Source organism: Bombina bombina, chromosome 3 (genome assembly GCF_027579735.1).
Source record: "Bombina bombina isolate aBomBom1 chromosome 3, aBomBom1.pri, whole genome shotgun sequence".
Classification (NCBI taxonomy): domain Eukaryota; kingdom Metazoa; phylum Chordata; class Amphibia; order Anura; family Bombinatoridae; genus Bombina; species Bombina bombina.
The window spans coordinates 480,689,165-480,715,838 of record NC_069501.1 but is presented as its reverse complement, the minus strand read 5'-3'; the positions used below and the strand labels follow the sequence as shown (position 1 = coordinate 480,715,838).

The window sequence follows — 26,674 nt, the reverse complement described above, 5'->3', positions numbered from 1 at the left end:
TTGCCTTCATCGTTTTATAGAAAAACAGATGTATATAGAGATATACAGTAAAGCGCTATAAATACACCCCAAAATATGTAGCAATAATCACAATAATCACAATAAGTAATACACGTGTATGCAATAAAAAAACATATAGAACAAATATTCACATGTATATGCACAGGTATCTGATTAATTAGTCCAATCAAAAAACAGTACTTACAAGACCAGAGTCCACAGGTAAAAGTTCAATAAATATATTATAATACACTAGGCTGATAACTGCCAAAAAAGTCCCGCTGCTCCTCTGAAGTGAACTTTCAAAGTTCCCACGTAGCTATAAAAAAGAAAAGAAGAGGAGCGCCAACTCAAATGTAGTGTATAACAGTTTATTTGAACAAACACATAGGATTAAAAACACTCACAAGATAGATGTATGTACTTTTCGCATCAAGGCCGACTGCCAAAAGTATCCCCCTGATGTCCACTCCGGATCACTCTGGTATTAGGTTTTAAGATATCGGGATGTCCAAGCCTTGCGCGAGCTGCACAGGAAGTAAATGAGAGGGGAACATCCTATCTATGTTGACAACCATGAGGAGTATGAGGTCAGCAGCATTGACTCTCGTATGTCCAGGGGCCATGTACAGTATTTGGTTCACTGGAGAGGCTACGGTCCGTAGGAGCGTTCTTGGGTTCCCTCCTCTGATGTTCATGCTCCCGCCCTCCTCCGTGCCTTCCATGCCCGTTTCCCCAATAAGCCTTTTGTCCTCCCGCGGGGGAGGGTACTGTCAGGGTTTTTTCCTGTTGTGTTTGCCATGTGCTGCTGGCAGCCATTTTACTCACCTCTCTTCCTGACTTTGGTGCATTGTGGGAGATACTGCTCAATTCCTGCACAGACTGGTGTGCATCATCCATGTGAGACAGGATGCAGTCTCAGAATTGTGATGTAATCACTTATTATTTAAAGGGCCTCTGTTCAGTATGGTTTGCCTTTGCGTTGTCTCAGACCTGTTTGTGAGAGTTCCTGTGTATTTCCTGGCTGCCTGACGTCCTTCCTGGTTCCTGATCCCTCGCTTGTTCCTGACTCTGCTGTTTTCCTTGTTCCTGATTCCGGCTCGGCTGACTATTCGCTTTGGCTCCTGACTCGGCTCGTCTGACTACCAGCTCTGGTTTTGATTCCTGGCTTGTTATTTGACTTGTGGACTTTTTATTATTTTTTGCTATTAATAAAGGTGTGATTATTTTTGCACTTCTCGTCTCAGTCTGATTCCTGGCACCCTGACACCTTGTTGGCCTTGGCCATAATACGCCCCTGCCTAGTTATATTCTATTCTTTCTTCTTAAAATTAGTAAAGTAATAAATGTGGATACAGCAAATTGATTCACAGGCATGTAGCTAAGCTGTTACTAACCCTTCATGTTTCTGCCGCACATTGATCTTAAAGGGATAGGAAAGTCAAAATTACATGATTCAGATAGAGCATGTAATTTTAAGACACTTTTAAATTCACTTCTATTTTCAAATGTGCTTTATTCTCTTGGTATCCCTTGTTGAAAAAAAATATGCACATATCCTACTGAAGTGGGAGCTGCTGCTAATTGGTGCCTGCACACATTTGTCTCTTGTGATTGGCTGACTAGATGTGTTAAGCTAACTGCCAGTAGTACAATGATGTTCCTTCAGCAAAGGATAACAAGAGAAAGGAGCAAATTTGATAATGGAAGTAAATTGGAAAGTTGTTTCAAATTGTATGTTCTATCAAAATAAAATTTTGGGGTTTCCTGTCCCTTTAAAGCCCACATTTTTTCTTTCATGATTTAGATAAAACATTCAATTTATTTTCTTCCAAATTTACGTATATTATCAAAATGTCTTTGTTTCTTTGTTATCCTTTGTTGTAAAGCAGGAAGGTAAATTCAGGAGTGTGCAGGTGTCTCCAGTACTATATGACAGCAGTTTTGCAACAAAGTTATACGTTAGCAAGAGCGCTAGTTGGCAACACTATTTCCTGTCATGTAATGCTCCAGATATCTAGATATCTCTTCATCAAAGAATAGCATAAGAACAAAGCAAATTTGATAATAGAAGTAAATTGGAAACTTTTTTTTTATTTTTCTCCATCTAAATCATTAAAGTTTCATGTCCCTCTAAAAAGGAACAGTAAAGTCATAATTAAACTTTCACAGTTCTATTGTTAAGATATACTTAGTTGAAGGTTACAACTTAAAGTAAGTTACACACAAACTAAATTATTATAGGGAATAGCATAGAATTTTTTAAAAAAATATAACCTTTGATGAATTACAATTGTTAAAATAATTAAGCGTGATACTTTCACGTATGCATCCACACTCAAAAGATTAAAAACACACAGAGATAGCAGAAATCAGAGTAAAAATAGCTTGTCTGTTCAATTATGCACGCATATATATTGTCTAGAAATGCTTTCCCTTTATGCCGTTATCGATATTATGTCAATAGATTGTTGGCAAAATCAACTTCACATAATTAAATCTATGGTTCAAAGAGTAATAACAACCCTATTCTGCAACTAAGCTCCTTCAATCTGGGAACATATTTACATGTTCTGCTATCTAGAATGAATAAAAATGTTGGTGAATAGATAATAATAATGTTAAACTGTAGCAAATTAAAAAGTGGGAGATACTGATAGTCGTCCTGGTGTAGCACACCTGATGCGCTTTTCGCAATGTTCTATTGTTATCATGTGTTGAAGAGTAAACCTAGGTAGGCACATAGGGACTCATGAGTGTGCATGTGTCTTTAGCTCTCTATGGATGCAGTTTGCAACATGAGCGGTATTTCTACTATGTGTTTAAAGGGACATGAAACCCTAACATTTTCTTTCATGATTCAGATAAAGCATACCATTTTAAACAACTTTCCAATTTATTTCTATTAGCCTAATATAATTTGTTGAAAAGCATACATAGGTAGGCTCTGGAGCAGGGAGCTAGCTGCTGATTGGTGGCTGCACATATGTCTCTTATCATTGGCATGGCAATGTGTTCAGCTAGCTCCCAGTAGTGCATTGATGCTTCTTCAATAAAGGATACCAAAAGAATGAAGCAGAATTGATAATAGAAGTACATTGGAAAGTTGTTAAAATTGTATGCTCGGAATCATGGGGAAAAAATGGGTTTCATGTCTCTGACTCCATTGATGGACTCCACATTAGTCTATGGTCGATAGTCATAGAATATGTAATTTTAACAGATTAGAGTGTGTCAGTCTTTGAATATAATAGCCCTTTAAGCATAGTTAATATACAATGCAAATATAATTGCTATCTCCTACTTTTTCTGCAACTTAGGAAATTGTTTTTTTTCCTTTCCCCCCTAAAGCGACTGTTTCCTTCCATAAGGCAGGGAGAGTCCACAACTTCATACCTTACTGTTGGGAAATACAACACCTGGCCACCAGGAGGAGGCAAAGACACCCCAGCCAAAGGCTTAAATATACCTCCCACTTTCCCTATCCCCCAGTCATTCTTTGCCTTTCGTCACTATTGGAGGTAGCAGAGAAGTGTCAGAAGATTTGGATAGTCCTGTATGTTCCCTTTGAGAAAGGACTGGAGTTTTAAGTAATCATGTCAACCTGTCAGTGAGAGTATTGATGAAAGTTAGTCTGGAGATGCAGGGAAAGTTTTTCTGCGAACCCATCCAGACTGTCGCTAACAGCTCCTGATCAATCAGTGTTGACGATATTCACTGCTTGCTGCTACAGACTCAAGTCCATGTCAGAAGCGCTGCTGCAAGACTGTCACATTTGAGAGGCTGCACCTGTTCCACAGCTTGGATCCTGGAGGGTAAGACCGTTTTTTATATATACATTGTAAAACGCTATACAGGGTCACAGTGTGGCTCCATTATACCTCTATAGGATCAAGGGTTAATATCTCCTTCAGGGAGATTATTTGAACAGTTTGGGGATTTATATCTGCTTAAAATGAAGGTAAAGTTTGAACTTGTAAAATACACCAATTAATTAGTCTATATGTCACTGAGCTAATCGGATATATTTTTTCTCCCAATTTCTTTTATATTTTCGAAATAAAACATATATCTAATTCCCTACCGTTGCGATCTTGACTCCTCCCAACAGCTATTTCCTTATTTTCAAGGCAGTGAGGTATAGAGCGGTCCCACCCGCTCTATACACGTCTCAAATCCGTGTTCACGATCCTCCGAGGAACTGCGCATGAGCCACTCAGCGATTCTCTCCCTTCCGCGCATAACATAATCGTCTTCTTGTTTTCTCAAAGCGCATGCAGGAGCGCGTGTAGATTCCGAGCAGTAGAAATTTTTTTTGCACATGTGCACATCATCAGGGAGGCGGGTGACGTAGATTGACGCCCGCCTAACGGCCAGATTTTCAATTGACTCTGTAAAAAACGTGACCAAACAAGGAGAAAATAAAAACAGGTTGATTTTGCAGACCAAGAAAAAGTGAGTAAAAACGTTGAGAAATTATTTTAGAATGAAATTTAAAAAAAAATCATGATTAAAACTTGTATTCATTTTGGGCAACAAATCTTACTTTACCTTCACTTTAATGTGAGAGTTTTATTAGGCTCACATAGGCTGTATGTTTACAGTTTTCACTTTCGTTTTTGAAGTGTTGCGCAGCTCATAATAGCTTGGTGCCCTTTTTCAGATCAGGGGAAGTCCTGTCTTACGTACCTCGTGACTGGGTGCAGTCTCTTTAATTTCCTAAGATCCTGCTGCAGACATCACTCCTGAGGAGAGCGTTTTTACTGTTAGCTGTCTGGGTCTAGGAGGTAGTGAGGGCCCAGCCATTGGGAGTATTAAGGTGCCGTTTTTTAAATAAAAGCGTTTTATTTATTGTCCTTCTGTGGGTATATACAAAGCTATGGAGGACTCTGATACTACATTAGAAGGTTCCGCTCCTTCTGTACTGATTAATAATTCCTGTTTATATTGTGAGAAGGCTGTAGTTTGCCTGCCTGCTCAATTTTGTTCCATTTGCCTAAACACTGTTCTAAAGTCCAAGAAGGGAGACAAGTCTGCTAATACTCTTAGCGCTGTTAGCTCTTCTGAGCCGTCTACTTCTCAGGAATCTGGGTCCCGAGAAATCACTACCCTCTCTACATTACCCGCTTCACATACAGTTCCCCGCGGTTCAACTAATCCTCCATCTGGAGGGGGCTTTTTTCCAGCGGATTTTACCGCGCAGTTACAATCGGCGGTGTCTGCGGCCCTGAGTGCCTTACCTTGCTCTAACAAACGCAAGAGAATGGTTAAACATAGTTTTCCTGACCTATAGTCATCTAAATATTTGTCAGATTTAGCTACTATATCCCAGCTATCCGAGGATGAGTTAACCTCTGTAGCTTCAGAAGTTGAACTTTTTGAGTCGGAGACTTCAGTTATTAAATCTCCTTCAGCGGAGGAACCCTCCTTTAATAAAAAACGCAGATGCTCGATTTTAAATCTAAAGGATGTAATGTCTAATCTAGAGGTTCCAGAGGCTACACTCCCTGAAAAGCCTAAGATCCCTAAATTAGACAGGGTTTACAAAGATAGTAAGGTCCCTCTGACTTATCCTGTGCCAGTTAAGATGGCGAACATTATTAGTAACAAATGGGAAAGAGTAGGAACTTCTTTTTCCCCCTCGTCTACTTTTAAAAATGATTCCCTGACTCTCAATTAGATTTGTGGGGATCTATCCCGAAGGTGGATGGCGCTATTTCCTATATGTGGATGGGTGTCTTTTGGTAAGTATGTTTTTTATTACTTAAGACACCTCAGCTATGGTTTGGCACATTATGCATTTATATAAAGTTCTAAATATATGTATTGTACTTATATTTGCCATGAGTCAGGTTCATGTATTTCTTTCAGCAGACTGTCAGTTTCATATTTTGGGGAATTTAAACATTTTAAGAAATTTATTTCTTACCTGGGGTTTTAGTCTTTTCTTTCATGTAATTAGCAAGAGTCCATGAGCTAGTGACGTATGGGATATACATTCCTACCAGGAGGGGCAAAGTTTCCCAAACCTCAAAATGCCTATAAATACACCCCTCACCACACCCACAAATCAGTGAAGTAAGTTTGTGCTAGATTCTACGTTGATATGCGCTCCGCAACAGGTTAGAGCCCGGTTTTCCTCTCAGCGTGCAGTGAATGTCAGAGGGATGTGAGGAGAGTATTGCCTATTTGAATTCAATGATCTCCTTCTACGGGGTCTATTTCATAGGTTCTCTGTTATCGGTCGTAGAGATTCATCTCTTACCTCCCTTTTCAGATCGACGATATACTCTTATATATACCATTACCTCTACTGATTCTCGTTTCAGTACTGGTTTGGCTTTCTACTACATGTAGATGAGTGTCCTGGGGTAAGTAAGTCTTATTTTCTGTGACACTCTAAGCTATGGTTGGGCACTTTTATATAAAGTTCTAAATATATCTATTCAAACATTTATTTGCCTTGACTCAGGATGTTCAAACATTCCTTATTTCAGACAGTCAGTTTCATATTTGGGATAATGCATATGAATAAATTTTCTTCTTACCTTAAAATTTGACTTTTTTCCCTGTGGGCTGTTAGGCTCGCGGGGGCTGAAAATGCTTCATTTTATTGCGTCATTCTTGGCGCTGACTTTTTTGGCGCAAATTTTTTTTTCTGTTTCCGGCGTCATACGTGTCGCCGGAAGTTGCGTCATTTTTGACGTTTTTTTTGCGCCAAAAGTGTCGGCGTTCCGGATGTGGCGTCATTTTTGGCGCCAAAAGCATTTAGGCGCCAAATAATGTGGGCGTCTTTTTTGGCGCTAAAAAATATGGGCGTCACTATTGTCTCCACATTATTTAAGTCTCATTATTTTTTGCTTCTGGTTGCTAGAAGCTTGTTCACTGGCATTTTTTCCCATTCCTGAAACTGTCATTTAAGGAATTTGATCAATTTTGCTTTATATGTTGTTTTTTCTATTACATATTGCAAGATGTCCCAGATTGACACTGAGTCAGAAGATACTTCTGGAAAAACGCTGCCTGGTGCTGGATCGACCAAAGTTAAGTGTCTCTGCTGTAAACTTGTGGTATCTGTTCCTCCAGCTGTTGTTTGTAATGAATGTCATGACAAACTTGTTAATGCAGATAATATTTCCTTTAGTAATGTTACATTACCTGTTTCTGTTCCGTCAACATCTAATACTCAGAGTGTTCCTGTTAACATAAGAGATTTTGTTTCTAAATCCATTAAGAAGGCCATGTCTGTTATTCCTCCTTCTAGTAAACGTAAAAGGTCTTTTAAAATTTCTAATTTTTCAGATGAATTTTTAAATGAACATCATCATTCTGATTCTGATAATGGTTCCTCTGGTTCAGAGGATTCTGTCTCAGAGGTTGATGCTGATAAATCTTCATATTTATTCAAAATGGAATTTATTCGTTCTTTACTTAAAGAAGTCTTAATTGCATTAGAAATAGAGGATTCTGGTCCTCTTGATACTAAATCTAAACGTTTAAATAAGGTTTTTAAATCTCCTGTAGTTATCCGGAAGTTTTTCCTGTCCCTGATGCTATTTCTGAAGTAATCTCCAGGGAATGGAATAATTTGGGTAATTCATTTACTCCTTCTAAACGTTTTAAGCAATTATATCCTGTGCCATCTGACAGATTAGAGTTTTTGGACAAAATCCCTAAAGTTGATGGGGCTATCTCTATTCTTGCTAAACGTACTACTATTCCTACGGCAGATAGTACTTCCTTTAAGGATCCTTTAGATAGGAAGATTGAATCCTTTCTAAGAAAAGCTTACTTATGTTCAGGTAATCTTCTTAGACCAGCTATATCTTTAGCGGACTTTTTTCCCTGTGGGCTGTTAGGCTCGCGGGGGCTGAAAATGCTTCATTTTATTGCGTCATTCTTGGCGCTGACTTTTTTGGCGCAAATTTTTTTTTCTGTTTCCGGCGTCATACGTGTCGCCGGAAGTTGCGTCATTTTTGACGTTTTTTTGCGCCAAAAGTGTCGGCGTTCCGGATGTGGCGTCATTTTTGGCGCCAAAAGCATTTAGGCGCCAAATAATGTGGGCGTCTTTTTTGGCGCTAAAAAATATGGGCGTCACTATTGTCTCCACATTATTTAAGTCTCATTATTTTTTGCTTCTGGTTGCTAGAAGCTTGTTCACTGGCATTTTTTCCCATTCCTGAAACTGTCATTTAAGGAATTTGATCAATTTTGCTTTATATGTTGTTTTTTCTATTACATATTGCAAGATGTCCCAGATTGACACTGAGTCAGAAGATACTTCTGGAAAAACGCTGCCTGGTGCTGGATCGACCAAAGTTAAGTGTCTCTGCTGTAAACTTGTGGTATCTGTTCCTCCAGCTGTTGTTTGTAATGAATGTCATGACAAACTTGTTAATGCAGATAATATTTCCTTTAGTAATGTTACATTACCTGTTTCTGTTCCGTCAACATCTAATACTCAGAGTGTTCCTGTTAACATAAGAGATTTTGTTTCTAAATCCATTAAGAAGGCCATGTCTGTTATTCCTCCTTCTAGTAAACGTAAAAGGTCTTTTAAAATTTCTAATTTTTCAGATGAATTTTTAAATGAACATCATCATTCTGATTCTGATAATGGTTCCTCTGGTTCAGAGGATTCTGTCTCAGAGGTTGATGCTGATAAATCTTCATATTTATTCAAAATGGAATTTATTCGTTCTTTACTTAAAGAAGTCTTAATTGCATTAGAAATAGAGGATTCTGGTCCTCTTGATACTAAATCTAAACGTTTAAATAAGGTTTTTAAATCTCCTGTAGTTATTCCGGAAGTTTTTCCTGTCCCTGATGCTATTTCTGAAGTAATCTCCAGGGAATGGAATAATTTGGGTAATTCATTTACTCCTTCTAAACGTTTTAAGCAATTATATCCTGTGCCATCTGACAGATTAGAGTTTTGGGACAAAATCCCTAAAGTTGATGGGGCTATCTCTATTCTTGCTAAACGTACTACTATTCCTACGGCAGATAGTACTTCCTTTAAGGATCCTTTAGATAGGAAGATTGAATCCTTTCTAAGAAAAGCTTACTTATGTTCAGGTAATCTTCTTAGACCAGCTATATCTTTAGCGGATGTTGCTGCAGCTTCAACTTTTTGGTTAGAAGCTTTAGCGCAACAAGTAACAGATCATAATTCACATAGCATTGTTAATCTTCTTCAACATGCTAATAACTTTATTTGTGATGCCATCTTTGATATCATTAGAGTTGATGTCAGGTATATGTCTCTAGCTATTTTAGCTTGAAGAGCTTTATGGCTTAAAACTTGGAATGCTGATATGTCTTCTAAGTCAACTTTGCTTTCCCTTTCTTTCCAGGGTAATAAATTATTTGGTTCTTCCCTTCGGTAGCCTTATGCATGGAAATTCTAGGTCTTATGACTGCTGCATCGGACGAGATCCCCTTTGCTCGTTTTCACATGCGACCTCTTCAGCTCTGTATGCTGAACCAGTGGTGCAGGGATTACACAAAGATATCTCAATTAATATCTTTAAAACCGATTGTACGACACTCTCTGACGTGGTGGACAGATCACCATCGTTTAGTTCAGGGGGCTTCTTTTGTTCTTCCGACCTGGACTGTAATTTCAACAGATGCAAGTCTGACAGGTTGGGGAGCTGTTTGGGGGTCTCTGACAGCACAAGGGGTTTGGGAATCTCAGGAGGTGAGATTACCAATCAATATTTTGGAACTCTGTGCAATTTTCAGAGCTCTTCAGTCATGGCCTCTTCTAAAGAGAGAATCGTTCATTTGTTTTCAGACAGACAATGTCACAACTGTGGCATACATCAATCATCAAGGAGGGACTCACAGTCCTCTGGCTATGAAAGAAGTATCTCGAATACTGGTATGGGCGGAATCCAGCTCCTGTCTAGTTTCTGCGGTTCATATCCCAGGTATAGACAATTGGGAAGCGGATTATCTCAGTCGCCAAACGTTACATCCGGGCGAATGGTCTCTTCACCCAGAGGTATTTCTTCAGATTTTTCAAATGTGGGGACTTCTAGAAATAGATTTGATGGCTTCTCATCTAAACAAGAAACTTCCCAGGTATCTGTCCAGATCCAGGGATCCTCAGGCGGAAGCAGTGGATGCATTGTCACTTCCTTGGAAGTATCATCCTGCCTATCTCTTTCCGCCACTAGTTCTTCTTCCAAGAGTAATCTCCAAGATTCTGAAGGAATGCTCGTTTGTTCTGCTGGTGGCTCCAGCATGGCCTCACAGGTTTTGGTATGCGGATCTTGTCCGGATGGCCTCTTGCCAACCGTGGACTCTCCCGTTAAGACCAGACCTTCTGTCGCAAGGTCCTTTTTTCCATCAGGATCTCAAATCCTTAAATTTAAAGGTATGGAGATTGAACGCTTGATTCTTAGTCAAAGAGGTTTCTCTGACTCTGTGATTAATACTATTCTACCATTTTGATGTGTTTTCTTCTTCTGAAGCAGTTTTTGGTAGAAAAGTACTTCAGGCAGCTGTTTCAGTTTGATTCTTCTGCTTATAATTTCAGTTTTTTTCATTATAAGATTTAAACTTTATTTTGGGTGTGGATTATTTTCAGCGGAATTGGCTGTCTTTATTTTATCCCTCCCTCTCTAGTGACTCTTGCGTGGAAGATCCACATCTTGGGTAGTCATTATCCCATATGTCACTAGCTCATGGACTCTTACTAATTACATGAAAGAAAACATAATTTATGTAAGAACTTACCTGATGATAAATTCATTTCTTTCATATTAGCAAGAGTCCATGAGGCCCACCCCTTTTTGTGGTGGTTATGATTTTTTTGTATAAAGCACAATTATTCCAATTCCTTATTTTTTATGCTTTCGCACTTTTTTCTTATCACCCCACTTCTTGGCTATGCGTTAAACTGATTTGTGGGTGTGGTGAGGGGTGTATTTATAGGCATTTTGAGGTTTGGGAAACTTTGCCCCTCCTGGTAGGAATGTATATCCCATACGTCACTAGCTCATGGACTCTTGCTAATATGAAAGAAATGAATTTATCAGGTAAGTTCTTACATAAATTATGTTTTTTTCAATTGACTACTTCTTGCTATTGCGGGTATTAGGCCAGCGGGTGCGTCAAATGCTAAACTTTATTGCATCATTCTTGGCGCGAAAATTTTTTTGGCGCGGAAAAAGACGTTTATGACGCAACTTAGTCATTTGACGCAGAGACCTTTCACACAGCGGCGTCATTAGTGACGCGAGTGTGTCATTTCCGGTTATTTTTGGCGCCAAAAAAGTTTACGTTACGTTGTGTGTCATACTTGGCGCCACATTTTTTCATTATATCAATACCCCATTGATGTTTGCCTCTTGCTTTTTCTCTATCAGAGGCCTATGCTTTTGCATTTTTTCCCATTCCTGAAACTGTCATATAAGGAAATAGATAATTTTGCTTTATATGTTGTTTTTTTCTCTTACATTGAGCAAGATGTCCCAATCTGATCCTGCCTCAGAAGTTTCTGCTGGAACATTGCTGCCTGACATTGGTTCTACCAAAGCTAAGTGCATTTGTTGCAAAAGTGTAGAAATTATTCCACCAAATGTCATTTGTAATAGTTGTCATGATAAACTTTTACATGCAGATAGTGTTTCCATCAGTAATAGTACATTGCCAGTTGCAGTTCCTTCAACTTCTAATGTACATGATATACCTGTAATTTTAAAGAATTTGTTTCTGATTCTATTCTGAAGGCTTTGTCTGCATTTCCACCTTCTAATAAACGTAAAAGGTTTTTTAAAACTTCTCATTTAGCTGATGAAATTTCAAATGACCAGCAACATAATAATTTATCCTCTTCTGATGAGGATCTATCTGATTCAGAAGATCCTTCCTCAGACATTGACACTGACAAATCTACTTATTTATTTAAAATAGAGTATATGCGTTCTTTATTAAAAGAAGTGTTAATTACTTTGGATATTGAGGTAACCAGTCCTATTGACGTTCAGTCTAATAAACGTTTAAATGCTGTTTTTAAACCTCCTGTGGTTTCCCCAGGGGTTTTCCCCATTCCTGAGGCTATTTCTGATATGATTGCTAGGGAATGGAATAAGCCAGGTACTTCTTTTATTCCTTCTTCAAGGTTTAAAAAATTGTATCCTTTACCAGAAAAATCTATAGAGTTTTGGGGAAAAAATCCCCAAAGTTGATGGGGCTATTTCTACTCTTGCTAAACGTACCACTATTCCTATGGAAGATAGTACTTCCTTTAAGGATCCTTTAGATAGGAAGCTTGAATCCTATCTAAGGAAGGCCTATTTATATTCAGGTCATCTTCTCAGACCTGCTATTTCTTTGGCTGATGTTGTGGCTGCCTCAACTTTTTGGTTGGAGAATTTAGCGCAACGAGATTTGGATCCTGACATATCTACAATAGACTTGCAGGATGCATACCTTCATATTCCGATTCATCCAGAACACTATCAGTTTCTGAGATTCTCTTTTCTAGACAAGCATTACCAATTTGTTGCTCTTCCATTTGGCCTAGCAACAGCTCCAAGAATCTTTTCAGAGGTTCTGGGTGCCCTAATATCTGTAATCAGAGAACAGGATATTGTGGTGTTTCCTTATTTGGACGATATCTTGGTACTAGCTCAGTTTTTACATACTGCAGAATCTCACATGAATCAACTAGTGTTGTTTCTTCGGAAACATGGTTGGAGGATCAATTTACCAAAAAGTTTCTTGATTCCTCAGACAAGGGTCACCTTTTTAGGTTTCCAGATAGATTCAGTGTCCATGACTGTCTCTAACAGACAAGAGACGCTTAAAATTGGTCGCAGCATGCCGGCACCTTCATTCTCAGTCATTCCCTTCAGTGGCTATGTGCATGGAAGTTTTAGGTCTCATGACTGCAGCATCGGACGCGATCCCCTTAGCTCGTTTTCACATGAGACCTCTACAGCTTTGCATGCTGAATCAATGGTGCAGGGATTATACAAAGATATCACAATTAATATCCTTGAATCCCAATGTACGACACTCTCTGACATGGTGGATAGATCACCATCGTTTGGTTCAAGGGGCCTCTTTTGTTCGGCCAACCTGGACTGTGATCTCAACCGATGCGAGTCTTTCAGGTTGGGGAGCTGTTTGGGGATCTCTGACAGCACAAGGGGTTTGGAAATCTAAAGAGGCGAAATTACCAATAAATATTTTAGAACTCCGTGCAATTCTCAGGGCTCTTCAGTTTTGTCCTCTGCTAAAGAGAGAACCGTTTATTTGTTTTCAGACAGACAATATCACAACTGTGGCTTATGTCAATCATCAGGGTGGGACTCACAGTCCCCAAGCTATGAAAGAAGTATCTTGGATACTTGCTTGGGCGGAATCCAGCTCCTGTCTAATCTCTGCGGTGCATATCCCAGGTGTAGACAATTGGGAGGTGGATTATCTCAGCCGCCAGACTTTACATCCAGGGGAGTGGTCTCTCCATCCAGATGTGTTTTCTCAGATTGTTCAGATGTGGGGTCTTCCATAGATAGATCTCATGGCCTCTCATCTAAACAAGAAACTTCCCAGATACCAGTCCAGGTCCAGGGATGTTTAGGCGGAAGCAGTGGATGCACTGACACTTCCTTGGTGTTATCATCCTGCTTACATCTTCCCGCCTCTAGTTCTCCTTCCAAGAGTGATCTCCAAAATCATCATGGAACAGTCTTTTGTGTTGCTGGTGGCTTTAGCATGGCCACACAGGTTTTGGTATGCCGATCTGGTGCAGATGTCCAGTTGCCCGCCTTGGCCACTTCCGTTACGGCCGGACCTACTATCTCAAGGTCCGTTTTTCCATCAGGATCTCAAATCATTAAATTTGAAGGTGTGGAAATTGAACGCTTAGTTCTAAGTCATAGAGGTTTCTCTGACTCAGTGATTAATACTATGTTACAAGCTCGTAAATCTGTCTCTAGAAAGATTTATTATAGAGTTTGGAAGACTTACATTTCATGGTGTTCTTCTCATAGATTCTCCTGGCATTCTTTTAGAATTCCTAGAATTTTACAGTTCCTTCAGGATGGTTTGGATAAGAGTTTGTCTGCAAGTTCCTTGAAATGACAAATCTCCGCTCTTTCTGTTTTATTTCACATAAAAATTGCTATACTTCCTGATATTCACTGTTTTGTAAAGGCTTTAGTTCGTATTAAGCCTGTCATTAAATCAATTTCTCCTCCTTGGAGTCTTAATTTGGTTCTGAAGGCGTTACAGGCTCCTCCATTTGAGCCTATGCATTCTTTGGACATTAAACTACTTTCTTGGAAAGTGTTGTTCCTTTTGGCTATCTCTTCTGCTAGAAGAGTTTCTGAGCTATCTGCTCTTTCTTGTGAGTCTCCTTTTCTGATTTTTCATCAGGATAAGGCAGTTTTGCGGACTTCTTTTCAATTTTTACCTAAGGTTGTGAATTCTAACAACATTAGTAGAGAAATTGTTGTCCTTTCCTTATGTCCTAATCCTAAGAATTCTTTGGAGAGATCCTTACATTCTTTGGATGTGGTAAGAGCTTTGAAATATTATGTGGAAGCTACTAAAGATTTCAGGAAGACTTCCAGTCTATTTGTTTTATTTTCTGGTCCTAGGAAAGGTCAGAAGGCTTCTGCTAGTTCCTTGGCTTCTTGGTTGAAACTTTTGATTCATCAAGCTTATTTGGAGTCGGGTCAGGCCCCGCCTCAGAGAATTACAGCTCATTCTACTAGATCAGTTTCCACTTCGTGGGCTTTTAAGAATGAAGCTTCAGTTGATCAGATTTGCAAAGCGGTGACTTGGTCCTCTTTGCATACATTTACTAAATTCTACCGTTTTGATGTATTTGCTTCTTCGGAAGCAGTTTTTGGTAGAAAAGTTCTTCAGGCAGCTGTTTCAGTTTGATTCTTCTGCTTTTGATTTAAGTTTTTTTCTTTCAAAGATGAAATAAACTTATTTTTGTTTTGGGTTGTGGATTAATGTTTTTCAGCGGTATATGGCTGTTTTTATTTTTATTCCCTCCCTCTCTAGTGACTCTTGAGTGGAAGACTCCACATCTTGGGTATTGATATCTCATATGTCACTAGCTCATGGACTCTTGCCAATTACATGAAAGAAAACGTAATTTATGTAAGAACTTACCTGATAAATTAATTTCTTTCATATTGGCAAGAGTCCATGAGGCCCACCCTTTTTATCGTGGTTATGATTTTTTGTATAAAGCACAATTATTTTCAAATTTCCTTTGTTGATGCTTTCTACTCCTTTCTTTATCACCCCACTGCTTGGCTATTCGTTAAACTGAATTGTGGGTGTGGTGAGGGGTGTATTTATAGGCATTTTGAGGTTTGGGAAACTTTGTCCCTCCTGGTAGGATTGTATATCCCATATGTCACTAGCTCATGGACTCTTGCCAATATGAAAGAAATGAATTTATCAGGTAAGTTCTTACATAATTTATGTTTTTTTTTTCTCAACCAGCAGCAGCTGTATCCGCGGTTGCTGGAGCAGCTACCTACTGGTGCCACACTCTGTCGGAGCTCATTGAGGTGAAGACTCCCCACAAGGATATTCAGGAGAGAATTAAGGCACTGAGAATTGCTAATTCCATCTGTGACGTGAATATGCAGATTATTTGCATAAATGCAAAGACTGCTGGCTTTGTGGTTCTAGTCCGCCGAGCTCTCTGGTTGAAGTCTTGGTCTGCGGATATGACTTCTAAATCCAGACTCCTTTCTCTTTCCTTCAAGGGGAAGATTTTATTCGGTCCAGGGCTGGACTCCATTATCTCTACGGCTACCGAAGGGAAAGGTGCCTTCCTAAGATAAGAAGAATAGGCCTAAGGGACGGTAACTGTCTAATTTTCGTTCCTTTCGGCAGCAGTCCTCTTCCAAGTCAGAGCAGCCCAAGATTATTTAGAAGCCCACTCACTCTTGGAATAAGTCCAATCAGAATAAGAAGCCCTGCCAAGATCAAATCGGCATGAAAGGGCAGCCCCCGATCTGGGATCGGATCGAGTAGGGGGCGTACTGTCTCTTTTTTTCTGACACTTTGTTGCAGGATGTACAGGATCCTTGGGTCCTGGAGGTTGTATCTCAGGGATACTGGATAGGATTCACGTCTCTTCCGCCCAGGGGCAGATTCCTACTCTTCAGTCTTTCGACAAGACCAGAAAAGAGGGCTGGCTGCCTTAGGTTGCATACAGGATCTCTCCTCTCTAGGAGTAATTGTCCTGGTAACTACAGCATAAATAGGTTTGGGGTTTTATTCAAACCTTTTCAGGGTTCCGAAGGAAGAGGGAACTTTCCGTCCAATTCTGGACTTAAAGTGCCTAAACAAGTTTCTGAGTGTTCCCTCTTTCAAGATGGAAACAATACGGTCAATCCTGCTTCTGGGTCAGGAAGGACAGATTATGACCACAATAGACCTGAAGGATGTATACCTTCACGTCCCGATTCATAGGGAACATTTTCAGTTCCTGAGGTTTGCTTTTCTGGACCAGCACTTCCAGTTCATATCTCTTCTGTTTGGCTTAGCTACTGCTCCAAGTATATTTACAAAGGTTCTGGGGGCTCTTCTAGCTGTTGCCAGAACATGAGGTATTGCAGTAGCGCCTTACCTGGATGATATCTTGGTACAGGCACTATCTTTTTGTCTAGCGGAAGAACATTTGTAGTCCCTTCTCAGTCTTCTTTGATCACATGGATGGGAGATAAATTTAGAAAGGCGTTCTCTTAATCCAAGTACAAGGGTGAATTTCCTGGGAACTATAATAGACTCCATATCCATGAGAATCTTCTTCACAGATTAGACACGTTGCAAGCTAACGTCTGCATGTCTTGCTCTCCAGGGCTCCTTGAGACCCTCAGTGGCTCAGTGTATGGAGGTAATCTGAGTCATGGTGTCCTGCATGGACATCATTACTTTTGCCAGATTCCATCTCAGAACCTTACAACTATGGATGCTGAAACAATGGAACGGCGACCATTCGGATCTGTCTCAAAAAATTGTGCTGGACAGCCTGTCGAGAGACTCGCTCTCCTGGTGGCTTTGTCCAGATCATCTGTCCCAAGGCACATGCTTTTTGAGATCATCCTGGGAAATTGTGACTATGGACGCAAGCCTTTCTGGCTGGGGAGCCGTTTGGGGTGCCAAGGAGGCACAAGGTCTGTGGACTCAGGAGGAGTCCTCCTGTCCGATCAATATTTTGGCACTTCGGGCAATCTTCAATGTCTTGAAGGCTTGGCCCCTTCTGGGTTCGTCCCAGTTTATCAGATTCCAATCAGACAATATAACCTCGGTTGCCTATATCAACCATCTAGGGGGAACGAGAAGTTCCTTGGCGATGAGAGAAGTATCTCAGATTCTAGAGTGGGCGGAGACATGTACGCTGTCCGCGATCCACAATCCGGGTGTGTACAACTGGGAAGCGAACTTTCTCATCAGGCAATCCTTTCACTCAGGGGAATGGTCTCTTCACCTGAGGTGTTTGCAGAGATATGCAGCGAGTGGGGGACGCCGGAGATAGATCTCATGGCATTTCGCCTCAGTACCAAGCTACCCAGGTACGGGTCGAGGGATCCTCAGATGGAATTGATTATGCCATATCAGTACCATGGAGGTTCAGTCTCATATATGTTTTTCCTCCATTACTGCTTCTCCCTTGTGTGGTGGCTTGCATCAAGCAGGAGCGAGCATCTGTGATTCTGATTGCTCCATCGTGGCCGCGAAGGACGTGGTTTGCAGATCTGGTGGGGATGTCCTCATTTCCTACGTGGAAGTTACCTTGTCTCAGAGATCTACTGATACAGGGTCCCTTCGTTCATCAAAATCTAGATTCTCTGAGGCTGACTGCGTGGAGATTGAATGCTTAGTCTTAGCCAAAAGAGGGTTCCTCTTAGAGTGTTATCGACACTCTGGTTCAAGCTCGTAAGCCAGTTACTTGTCGTATCTACCATAAAGTGTGGAGGACTTACTTTTACTGGTGTGAGGAGCGTGGCTTTTCCTGGCATAAGGTTAAGGTTGCCAGAATTGTAGCTTTCCTCCAGGATGGACTGGAGAAGGGCCTTTCTGCTAGTTCCCTGAAGGGACAGATATCGGCCCTGTCGGTGTTACTGCACAAAAGATTGGCTGATCTTCCGGATGTGCAGTCCTTTGTTAAGGTTTTGACTAGGATCAGACCCGTGTTTAGATCTGGGGCTCCGCCTTGGAGCCTTAATCTTGTTCTTAGTGTTTTGTAGCAGGCTCCGTTTGAGCCTTTGCATACTGTTGACATTAAATTGTTATCTTGGAAGGTTCTTTTTTTTTTTGTTGGTTTTGCCTCTGTGCGCAAAGTTTCTGAGATTTCTGCTGCAATGTGATCCCCCTTATCTGGTTTTTCATGTTGATATGATAAGGCGGTTTTACGCACTAAACTAGGGTTCCTCCCTAAGGTGGTGTCGAATTGTAACATTTATCAAGAAATTGTTGTTCCTTCCTTGTGTCCTAATCCTTCTTCAGCAAAGGAACGTTTGCTTCATAATCTATGTGGTTCGTGCCTTGAAGTTTTTTCTTCAGGCTACTAAGGAATTCAGACAATCTTCCTCTTTGTCATCTATACAGAGAAGCATAAGAGGCAGAAGGCTTCTACAATTTCTCTATCTTTCTGGTTGAGGAGTTTCATCCGCCTAGTGGGACGACATCCTCCTGAGTGGATAACGACTCATTCCACTAGAGCAGTGGCTTCCTCTTGGGCTTTAAGAACAAAGCCTCAATGGATCATATTTGTAAGGCGGCTACCTGGTCCTCCTTACACACTTTTTGTAAATTTTACAAGTTTGATGCGTTTGCTTCGGCTGAAGCAGCTTTCGGGAGAAACGTTTTGCAGGCTGTGGTGCCCTCAGAATAGTGTCCGCCTCTTTTTTCTGTTCCCTTCCGTTATTCATTTAGTGTCCTCTGGAGCTTGGGTATAGCTTTCCCAAAGGTAAGGAATGAAGTCATGGACTCTCCCTGCCTTATGGAAAGAAATCATAATTTATGCTTACCAGATAAATTCCTTTCCTTCCTGGCAGGTGGAGTCCATGACCCTGCCAGTAATTTATTTGTTTGATGGGCGGCTCCCTTTTTATATTATTTCTTCTGGCACTTTTTATACCCTGATATTTCTCTTACTTTTCCTTGTTACCTCGGCAGAATGACTGGAGGATAGGGGAAGTGGACTGGGGTGTCTATGCCTCCTCCTGGTGGCCAGGTGTTGTATTTCCCAACAGTAAGGAATGAAATTGTGGACTCTCCCTGCCAGGAAGGAAAGAAATTTATCTGGTAAGCATAAATTATGTTTTTTTATCTGTTGCTTCTGGCCACAACAAAGGGGATCAGGCATGAATTCAATAGGAGTTTTTAAGGAATTATTATAAATGGTAGTTCACAGGGAATAGCCACCAACCTTTAAGATGGCTGTGTCATTGCAGTGAAGACGGTGAAGGCTGTGTATCTCTCTCTTAAACACAATTTTTTTTCTTTCAGGATTCAGATAGAGCTTTTAAGCAACTTTTTAATTTACTCCTATTATCAATTTTTCTTCATTCTCTAGCTATCTTTATTTTAAAAGCAGGAATGTAAAGCTTAGGAGCCGGCCCATTTTAGGTTCAGCACCCTGGACAGCACCTGCTTATTGGTGTCTACATTTAGCCACCAATCAACAAGCAGTACCCAGGTGCTGAACAAAAAATGGGCTGTTCCTAAGCTTTACATTCCTGCTTTTCAAATAAAGATAGCAAGAGAATGAAGAACAATTGATAATAGGAGTAAATTAGAAAGTTGCTTAAAATCGCATGCTCTATCTGAATCATTAAAGACAAAAATTTGGGTTTAGTATCCCTTTAAGGGCAAGTGGCAACTCCTTAGCCGAGACTCTTGGTTGCAATTGAGGGCTGGGTTGAAGGTTTAAAGGGTTATAAAAGTGCAAAAAATGACATGTTCTATCAAGTTTAATTTTGACTTTCCTACCCCTTTAAAGCAACAGAATACACCAATTTTCATATAACTGCATGTGCATATAAAGAAGAATATGCACATAAACTCATCTAAATATCCAGTATAAAACCTTTTAAAACATAATTAGAGCTCCCAGTTTAGCACTGTTTATGAGGTAGTCTGGGACACCCACTGAAAGGGGCTGGGTAAACGAGAGCAGACACCACTTCCCTGCATATGAAAAGACAGATAACATAAACAGGACCAAGCAGGAGTCTGTAAACGCGTGTATACATCTGGCACTGTGGGGCTTGGTTAGGAGTATGAAAATCAGCACAATGTTCTAAAAAAATAATAATATACAAACCTATTCATTGTTACAAAAACACTACCGGATGAGCTATATAAATGTATAATCTACAAAACATCTATGCAAAGAAAAATTTAGTGTACAATGTCCCTTTAAGTGTGCTGGAGTTAGTAGTCTCACTATTTAAGCAGTTTATGGTCTTACTCAAGCAAAGCAATATTATGTGGTGTTTTACTGTGAAAACCACAGCTTTAGCTGACTTTTTTTTATCTTAGAGTTTAATGGTTAAAAATATTGTAGTAGGGTATTTCCTGATGTCAAAAAAAAGGAACATGAAACCCCAATTTTTTCTTTCATGATTCTGTGATTTTAAACAGCTTTCACATTTGCTTATATCTAATTTGTTTTGTTCTATTGATATCCTTTTTTGAAAATGATACCTATGTATGCTCAGTAGCTGCTGTTTGGTGGTGCACATATTGGCTCCCAGCTAGCTCCCAGTAGTGCACTGCTGCCTCTTCAACAAAGGATACCAAGAAAATGAACCAAATTACATAACAGAAGTAAATTGGAAATTTGTCAAAAGTTGTTTTCTCTGTGTGAATCATGAAAGAAAAATGTTGGGTTTCCTTTTGCTTTTAAAATCCTAAAAACTCTTGCCAGACAATCTGGAGCCCTACCTCATGAATTCCTTACTGCAACAATAGTCACTATTCCGAAACCTGGCAAGGACCCCAACGCCTGTGAGAATTTTCGTCCTATCTCTCTCCTTAACGTTGACACAAAGCTCTTTGCCAAGATTTTGGCGACTCTGCTCAACTGTATTCTTCCCTTTCTGATAGATTGGGGCCAAGTGGGATTTACGCCAGGTAGAGAGGGCCCCGACAATACCATATGTATCTTGAATATCTTTTTTGAAGCCAAGCGTGAAAACATACCCTGTACCACCTTATCCTTTGATGCTGAAAAAGCATTTGACCGCGTGAATTGGCTTTACCTTTTTGGCTTTACCTTTTTGAATTTTTTAAAAAGTTTGGTTTTCCGCTACATTTCTATACGTGTGAAAGCAACAGTTAGAGGATTGGGGTTTTTGTCCCCTTCCTTTCCGATCACAAATGGTACAAGACAGGGGTGTCCCCTGTCTCCCCTGATATTTGCACTGATTATGGAGCCCTTGGCTGAAGCTATTCGATCTTGTAGAGAAATTAAAGGGGTATAATAATAGCGGGAATACCTAAAAAAACTGCGTTGTTTGCCGATGACCTCACCATATTTTTAGGGGATCCTACTCACTCCCTTTTTGACCTCCTACAGACTTTTGTAAGGATCAGTTATTATAAACTAAACGTAAACAAGACGGATGCTTACACGATCAATATTCCTGACGCAGAATACAATGACCATAAAAGACAATACACATTCAAATGGTCAAGGCAAAAGATCAAACCTCTAGGAGTCTTTCTCTCCTGTAGCATTTCGACTATTGTCAAATCTAACTTCTATCCACTCCTTCATGCCTTTCAAAAATCGGTAGACCACTGGAATGTACCAAGCATTTCCTTGCTAGGCAGAGTTGCAGCCTTTAAAATGACTCTACTCCCTAAACTCACCTATCTCTTTAGGACCCTACCGATACCCATACCCAAATTTCTCATAGGAAAATTCCAGCTTCTTTGTAACAAATTTATTTGGAAATACAAACATCCAAGAGTGGCCACTAGAATTTTGCAACAACCATTGTTGAGTGGGGGTGCTGGCGCTCCCAACCTAGCTTTCTACCATGAAGCCTCTAGGTTAGCCCATATCCTCCCATTGGAATTCTGAAACTTCATATTGTAAATGGTGGATATTGGAGCAGGCCACTTTGCCCGACTCGCTTACACTCTCAGATTTACTATGGATTCCTAAACATATGCGAGCTTCGCTTAAGATCCAAAATTATATTGTTCTCTCAGCTCTGCATTTTTTGGGATAAAATTTGATCTCTCTCCCAAATTGCTCCCCATCTCTCGCCGATCCACTCATTGTCTGGTCTACTCCGAGCCCTCATAGATTCACATCCTTCTATATGGTATTCCCATGGCATTACCAGTATGCAAGATCTCTTCCCTGGTGGACAATTAATCTCACTCATAAACTTTCGTTCCACATATAAGCCCTCTCAGCTCCTACTGTTTGAGTTCTTCTCCAGTCATGGGGATTCACTATTCTCCCGTTGCGAGCTCCCACTAGTTGGGAGCGACTTTGGAGCACAGCTAAAAGAATACCTAGAGCACTGTCCATCTCCTATCGAGCTGTGCTTAATCCCCCTACTTATTATAAGTCAGCTTACATAGTCTCATGGGAGGTTGCCCTACGATTTCACGATACTCCAGAGGATTGGTCTAAGGCCATGTTAATCAAGAACTCTAGAACTATATCTTAAAGTGTGCATGCAGTGGCACTTGACACCTTTGAGGCTTTTTAAGATATCCCCTTTAAATTCCCCACTATGTTGGAGAGGATGTGGGGAAGTTGGATCGCCGGCTCATGTGTGGTGGGAATGCCCTTCTTTGACTCCCCTCTGGATTATGCTCTCTTGTAGATGCTATGCACTAGATCCTTCATTGTGGACGAAGCCGCAAACTGTTCTGTTCCATCTATCCATTGGGTCTCCCCTCTCCCCTACGGGCCTACTTAGCATTTACTTATTGATGGCTGCTAAATTGGCTATTGCCCGACTTTGGAAACGGGCTACACTACCTACTTGGAGCGACATCACTAAAATCATGGATTACTTTGAGGTGATGGAGAGTCCTATCTTTACTATTAATAACAAGATAAACCTGCACTGCCAGACTTGGGAATTATGGAAAGCGATTAGATAGCTCCGAAAATTTAACAGACCTGGAGCCATCCTGGTTGAAGGTGACAAATTCCTGATTAGATAGTACCGCAAATGTGAGAGACTAAGAGTCATCCCGATTGAGTGTGTTTTTTTGTTTTTTTTCTCTCTCTTCCCCTTCTCTCCCTCTCTCCTTTCTCCCCCAATCCGGCACATTTTGTTTTACACTTTAACCTGATAATTCACCTTATTCATAAGCCCGTTCTTCTCTTCTCAGTTTATTATAACTATGTGACTACCAACATCCCCTACATTGCTTGGTAATATCTTCCTAATTACATCTTAAACCATACCATTCATTAACTTCAAGTATATACCTACCCATATGCCATGACTTCTCAAGTTCTTTGTATTTATTTTAGTAATTCAAATGTACCATAAGAGATCTTGTACCCTTGACTTTTTGTTGTTGTAACATTGATATGATTCAATAAAGCTTTTTTGTAAAACTTAAAAAAAAAACAAAAAAAACTAATGGGCATCTGAACTCCTCTTGTTCCTGATCTTAATAACGTTCTCCTTGAAGGTGGAAAAATGTAATGGATCACATTTTTTATGGGGCTTCAGGACAGTTTATTTTTTTTTCTTATATAAAAATGGGATATTTGTAAGCAGTGCAGAAGTTCACCTTTTTCCAGATGGTTTAAAGATTGCAATAAGTAAGCATGCAATTTTAAACAACTTCTCTTATAAAATTTGCTTCATTCTCTTGATATCCTTTGTGGAAAGGCATGCCTAGGTAGGCTCAGGAACAGCAATGCGCTACTTGGAGCAAGCTGCTGATTATTGGCGGCACATATGCTTTCTCTTGTCTTTTGTCTCATCTGATGTGTTCAGCTAGCTCCCAGTTGGGCATTGCTGCTCCTTCAACAAACGATGCCAAGAGAACTAACCAAATTAGATAATAGAAATAAATTGGAAAATTGTTTAGAAATGTTATGTTCTAACTGAATCGTGATAGAAAGTTTTTTGTGTTTCATGTTCCTTTAAACTGAGTGCCAACCGGGTGTCATTATTGTGAAAGAGTATTTGCAAAGAGATTTGAACAATATTAATTGATTTCCGAGGCCATAGATGTATATTTACTTGAGCTATTTAGTACTCCTGCACTATCTGCCTTGCAGATGTTTGTACCCCCTAGACTATTGCTCAAGCTCTAAAAAATAACTTTGTAATATGAGGACAAAAATAGAAGCACTATTGATTACGCTTGAGCAGTGTTAACAATATTGCTAATATTTTTGCTATCCACTTCTAATCTATTCCATAGAGTTCAACACTGAGTAGTACAAAAATGACATGAACTAACATGTTTTTTGCACCTCAGTGTCCCTTTAACCAAATAACCCTTGAACTGCATGGTAAAATAGCTGATTATTTTTGCAATGTGAAAATAAACGGACACACTGTACTAGATAAGAATATAGCGAACAGAGGCATAAAATAACATTAAACAGCAACTGAAAAAAAACAAACATATTTCTAGTATACGTTCAGTTTGTTTCTGGAATACCTATGCTTTATAATTTTTAGTGCATATGGCAAAATATTCCTTTAACATAACTTCATATTTTTCTCTTGCAGTACATTCACTCTGCAGACATTATCCATAGGGTGAGTATTAGAAGAAAACCTAAATGAAATGACTGCTTGTGACATGACTGATTTGAAGAGCCTAGCAAACCTTGTATTTCATTGTATGTTTGATTTTCCCAAGCTTTATTTTTTCTATTTGGTGTATATACCAACATAATCCCATTTTATAAATGCTTTAGTTAATGTTTGTGGGTAATATATTACATAGAGTAGATATTGACACATTTAGGGAGTAACAAATAAAGGGGACTTTGAGTCATGAAGTATAAAATACCTCATGCTGAAAGTTCCTTTGTCTGCAGCGCTGAGCGCCTCAGGCCGCCCACAGCAGAACGCTATTTTTCAATAAGGTGACGTTTCTACCTCTTAGCCAATAGCCGTACAGACCAGCTGGCATTATGCCGGATAGCTAGCACTCTATTGGCTAAGGTCACCTCACTGCAAAATAGTGTTCTGCCGTGGGTGGACTAAGGTTCTCAGCGCGGCAAACACTACAGACAACTAAAGGAACTTTCAGCATGAAGTATTTTATACTTCATGACTGAAAATCCCCTTTATTTGTTGCACTGGTAAATCCTAGCGTTTTAACAAACGCTAAAATTTACTATCACTTTAAGGAGATAGCCATATGCTTTTTATGAGGCAAACAATGTTCTGTGCATTTGTTTGTTTTTGGCATTCATTTCACAGCGGCATTAGCCTATTTTGTCACCAGATTTTGTTTTTGTGTAAGAGTGTAATACACTAATATTTGTGCAAATCCGGATATTTGTTAGTTGCAATTTAGCACTAATAAATCTGGCGTCAAAAATAGCCAAATACCTCTGCCCTCAACCATATTCAGCATTTGTCAGTGAAATAAATGCTGAATTACCAACAAATGCACATGCCTAATAGAAATATATAAAAATATTCAGATTATCAATTAAGTCCTGACATAGAGAATTGCTTGAAAAGTGGTTAGTATTAAAATCAACATTAAATACCTTGGGGTTGTACTATAAAATGTTTGTGTAGTAAAGAAATGCATTTTTTTTTGTTATTTAATTCCCATTGTGTAGTAAAAAATTGCAATATATTATTATATTATAATATTTAATTCCCATTTTCTCTAATGTAACACTATACATGTGGGCTTTGCAATTCTTGTTAAGTGGGAGTACAGAATATTTAATAACGCTATATTATGTGAAGTAATTTTTTGCACTCTTTATAGCTGTCCTCAGCAGAGAAGGAAATCTAGGTTACAATATTGCTTTATAGACACTAAACTTTTACACTTTTTAAAACTATTTTATAAACAATAACATTTTTAAAAAATGCACCTGCATGTTATCCTTTATTTAGTGTTTTAAAGTTCCTTTAAGAAATCACTGGTTCACTGCAAAAATACCTCCTATTCTTGACTCTCAACCAGGGCTGGATAATAAAAAGCAGCCCTGGAAAAATTTGGAGACCAGCCCTATTTTTAATTTCAATAGGATTACTGAGATACTCTTCCCCACCCAATATGTTCTCAGAATCCGGAATGATGTTGTATAGGCACCCTACAACCCAATTTGTTTCATGACTCCCTTTCATGGTGTGAAGAAGGCTGTCAAAACAGTGTGTCTTGACTAGACAATAAAACTCATTCAAAGGAGGGCTACTAAAATGATACATGGTCTACTCTAGGAAATAAAACTAACAAGAGCCTACTTTGTGACCTCCATACTACATATAGAGGAGAAAAGAGGTGATACAGTTGCATCGCTTCATTTGCAGCACCACCCCCTTATATTGTAGCTGGCCAACTTCAGCCAGTGTGTCCTGGTAGGCCAATCCAGCCTTACTCTCAACTAACTCAGCTTTTCTCTTGTAAGATGTATCGAGTCCACGGATTCATCCATACTTGTGGGATATTCTCCTTCCTAACAGGAGATGGC

At 39.7% G+C, this 26,674-nt stretch overlaps 1 protein-coding gene across 2 annotated transcripts in view; it reads left to right on the top strand.

The window, feature by feature from the left end:
• Window positions 1–26,674, top strand: part of LOC128653483 (mitogen-activated protein kinase 14) — a 350,993-nt gene that overhangs the window by 158,729 nt on the left and 165,590 nt on the right. For both annotated transcript variants that reach the window (XM_053706818.1, XM_053706817.1), the window contains exon 5: window positions 24,738–24,767. In XM_053706818.1, the coding sequence (XP_053562793.1) occupies window positions 24,738–24,767 (30 nt within the window). The remainder of the gene's footprint in view (window positions 1–24,737; window positions 24,768–26,674) is intronic.